The sequence below is a fragment of the Trachemys scripta genome, chromosome 12 (assembly GCF_013100865.1).
Source record: "Trachemys scripta elegans isolate TJP31775 chromosome 12, CAS_Tse_1.0, whole genome shotgun sequence".
Lineage (NCBI taxonomy): Eukaryota > Metazoa > Chordata > Testudines > Emydidae > Trachemys > Trachemys scripta.
The window spans coordinates 41,033,572-41,036,613 of record NC_048309.1 but is presented as its reverse complement, the minus strand read 5'-3'; the positions used below and the strand labels follow the sequence as shown (position 1 = coordinate 41,036,613).

General features: G+C 47.7%; 1 gene segment (V, D, J or C); it reads right to left on the bottom strand.

Annotated features, from left to right (window-relative positions):
• Positions 1 to 1,294: 1,294 nt before the first annotated feature.
• LOC117885496 lies at positions 1,295 to 2,823 on the bottom strand. The segment is given in 3 exon segments: positions 1,295 to 1,393; positions 1,926 to 2,236; positions 2,719 to 2,823. Coding segments are annotated over 3 exon segments (456 nt in total).
• Between the last annotated feature and the right edge of the window lie 219 nt (positions 2,824 to 3,042).

Sequence of the window (3,042 nt, the reverse complement as noted above, 5' to 3'; positions counted from 1 at the left end):
TCATCTGGAGATACGTTGTGCTGATGGAGGTGTCCACGCTGACGGTGGTTCGCCCTTTCAGAGCCTCAAGGTAGAAAGTGTTGAAATTGTCAGTTCTAATCCTTGCTACCCACTCCAGCCCTTTCCCCGGAGCCTGTCGGACCCAGTTCATGGAGTAGTCAGTAAACGTGTAACCGGATGCTTTGCATGTGAGCTTCACGGATTCTCCAGGCTTTTTCATTTCTGCCCCAGACTGAACCAACTGGATTTGGGACCGGACACCTGTGGATAAACAGGAAGAATGTGTAAGCATCTGTTTGACTTCTCCAGCTTTCCCCTTGTAATTCAAAAAACCCCTCTGTAAAATATTGATAGTAACCCTGTCTTTCTCCCACCCTTTATCTACCTTGTCTGTTTAGATTTTTATGTTTTTAGGGCAAGAACAGTTTCTGTCTGTCTGTACAGAGCCCAATGCATGGGGCTTTTGTGTCAGTCTGGGTTGCTAGGGGCTACCACAATACGGCTTCTGAGAAATGCATGGCTCTTTTTGGACATGCTCACCTGTTAGAGTTGCTAGCAGGAAGAGGAAGCAGAGCAGAGGGGCCATGGTTGCCGTTCTCAAACACCAGCTTCTGTGGAGCCAGAGAGAGCAAATTGCCTTTGCAGGTGAGATTTTCCTCGGAGGTTTTAAACAGGCGATGCCCCTTCTTCATTTGCATGTGGACAGTGCAGTGGACTTAAAAGTCCTGCGGGCTGAAGAGCTAGGGCTGGCTTGGTGCATCAGTGCAGCTTGTCAGCCCGACTATTTCTGTTACGTGATCCCACTGCTCTTCCATCTCATCTCGTCTGTTCTTCTGCATGGTGCTCGGTCGCCTTTGGCACAGAAAGCAACTCTTGAGATCTAGGGGAGTAAAGGGCTTTAGGCCCTCAACTCCCATTGCCTTACAATGGGACTTGGGCACCTAACTCCCTTAGGTTCATTGTGCTTGGAGGAGCAAAAAGGGAACCTCTACTCTACCTTAATTGAATTCCAACATGTCATATTAGAGCTCCTTGCTTTATTTGAGCTTTATTTTTGATCTTTGCACTTCTGGCTGGAAAGTATAAGACTTACAAATGCCCTGTGTTGTAAAGAACAGATGAACTAGCTCTGAGGCGCACTGAGGATGGACTAGATGGGGGGCAAAAGGGGTTACAGAATTCAGGAGAAACGCCCCAAGAAATGGGAGACCCCCAACGGTCCATGTCGTTCAGTCTGTTTTCTCCAGCACCAGCTGCTTCAGAGGAAAGTCATGAGACCCTCTTGCAGCCCGTTCTAGAATACTCTGCACACGAGGGGAAACTTCTTCCCAACACCTCCTTGGTTCTGCGTCTGGGCATCCGTTTTTGTGTAGGTGGAGGGGAGATCACAAAGCTAGGAGCACCAAGGAGCTTAGGGATGTTAGACACTGAAATAAATGGTATTTATGTGCTAGGTACCCTGAGCCTCCTTTCACAATCCCAGCCTGTCACTGGGGCCGAGTGAAGTTCACAGTGAGAATTCAGGCACTGGGAAGCTTAGGTGCCTACAGGATTGGGCAGCAGCTGAATGGGGGTTTGTGAATCTAGCCCTTAGGTTTCAACACTTTCCCTTGTGCAGGTGAATCGTTCCATTGAACTCAGGGGCTAGGAACTGCAAAGGACCCCGAGGGAACTAGGCACCTAACTACCTGTGAAGTTCAGTAGGATTTGGGTGCCTAACTCCCTTAATTCCCACAGAGAAGCCCAGCCCATGTGACTACTCGTGTGAGTAAAGGTAAGCATGTGTGTAAGTGTTTCCAGGATCAGGGCTCTAGATTTGCTGTGACATTAGGGAATTTGGGGGCACTGCATTTTTGATACCACTGTCACAACAGTGAGCCAGTTCTGTCGGGGTTTATGAGTGGCAGGGACGTGTCTTTTCTCACTGTGCGTCTCGCACAGTAATACACAGTAGTGTCTTCAGATTTCAGGCCGTTCATTTGCAAATACGCTGTGCTGAGGGGGACATCCACGCTGATGGTGACTCGCCCTTTCAGATTTTGGGGATAGAAGGTCTCGAAAGTATCTGTCCTGATGGATGCTACCCACTCCAGTCCTTTCCCGGGAGCCTGTCGGACCCAGCTCATTCGGTACTCATTAAATGTGTAGCCGGATGCTTTACAGGTCAGCTTCATAGACTCTCCAGGCTTTTTGATTTCTGCCCCAGACTGGACAAACTGGATTTGGGACCGGACACCTGCTGATAAAGAGCAAGAATTAATGAGTCCTTTAGCTGCCCCACATTTCCCCCCACACTGCCAGACACCCACCCTTAGTCTGCCTTGTCTAGTCAAGGTGAGATTTTCAAAGCCAGCCAGTGCATACGGCTGTTCAATTCCCACTCATATAAATGGGAATGTGGGGCCAACCCCCCAGGCAGCTTTGAAAATCTAAAGCCAGGCAGTTCAGAACAGCGATTACATCTCGCTTTGTACAGGGCCTATCACAAGAGACCAGTCCCATCTGGCTCTTTGAAATATTACTGTTCTCATATCAACTGTAAGGTCAAAGTTAATACTAATTCCACTACTATTACTTTTGCTAATGCTATTTCTATGTCTCCTAGGGGATTTGAAAGCCAATTCCCACTAATTTGAATAGGAATGGAGTGTTCCAATCCTTTAGGCAGCTTTGAAAGTCTGACTCTAAACAACATAAGCTGCCTTTGCTCATTCTTACCTGATAACACTGCTGCTAAGAAGAGGAAGCTTAGCAAAGGGGTCATGGTTGCTTGGATAAAAGAGCGTCTGAGGAGGAAAAGGAAGCAAATTCCTTTTGCTGGTGACAGTTCCCACTGAGGCTTTAAAGAGGAAATGGCCCTACCTCATTTGCATATGGGTAATGGTGTAACCTTAAAAGTCACGGAGCGTGACAGGGTGGAGTTTCTCTGATGCACTCTGGAAAGCACTAGATTAGATGTGATGTAGCAAAATTTTCTGCGCAGGGAATGTATTGTTTCACTTTTGTCCTGCACAAAGAGATCTTTGGGGCAGTGCTGCAAAT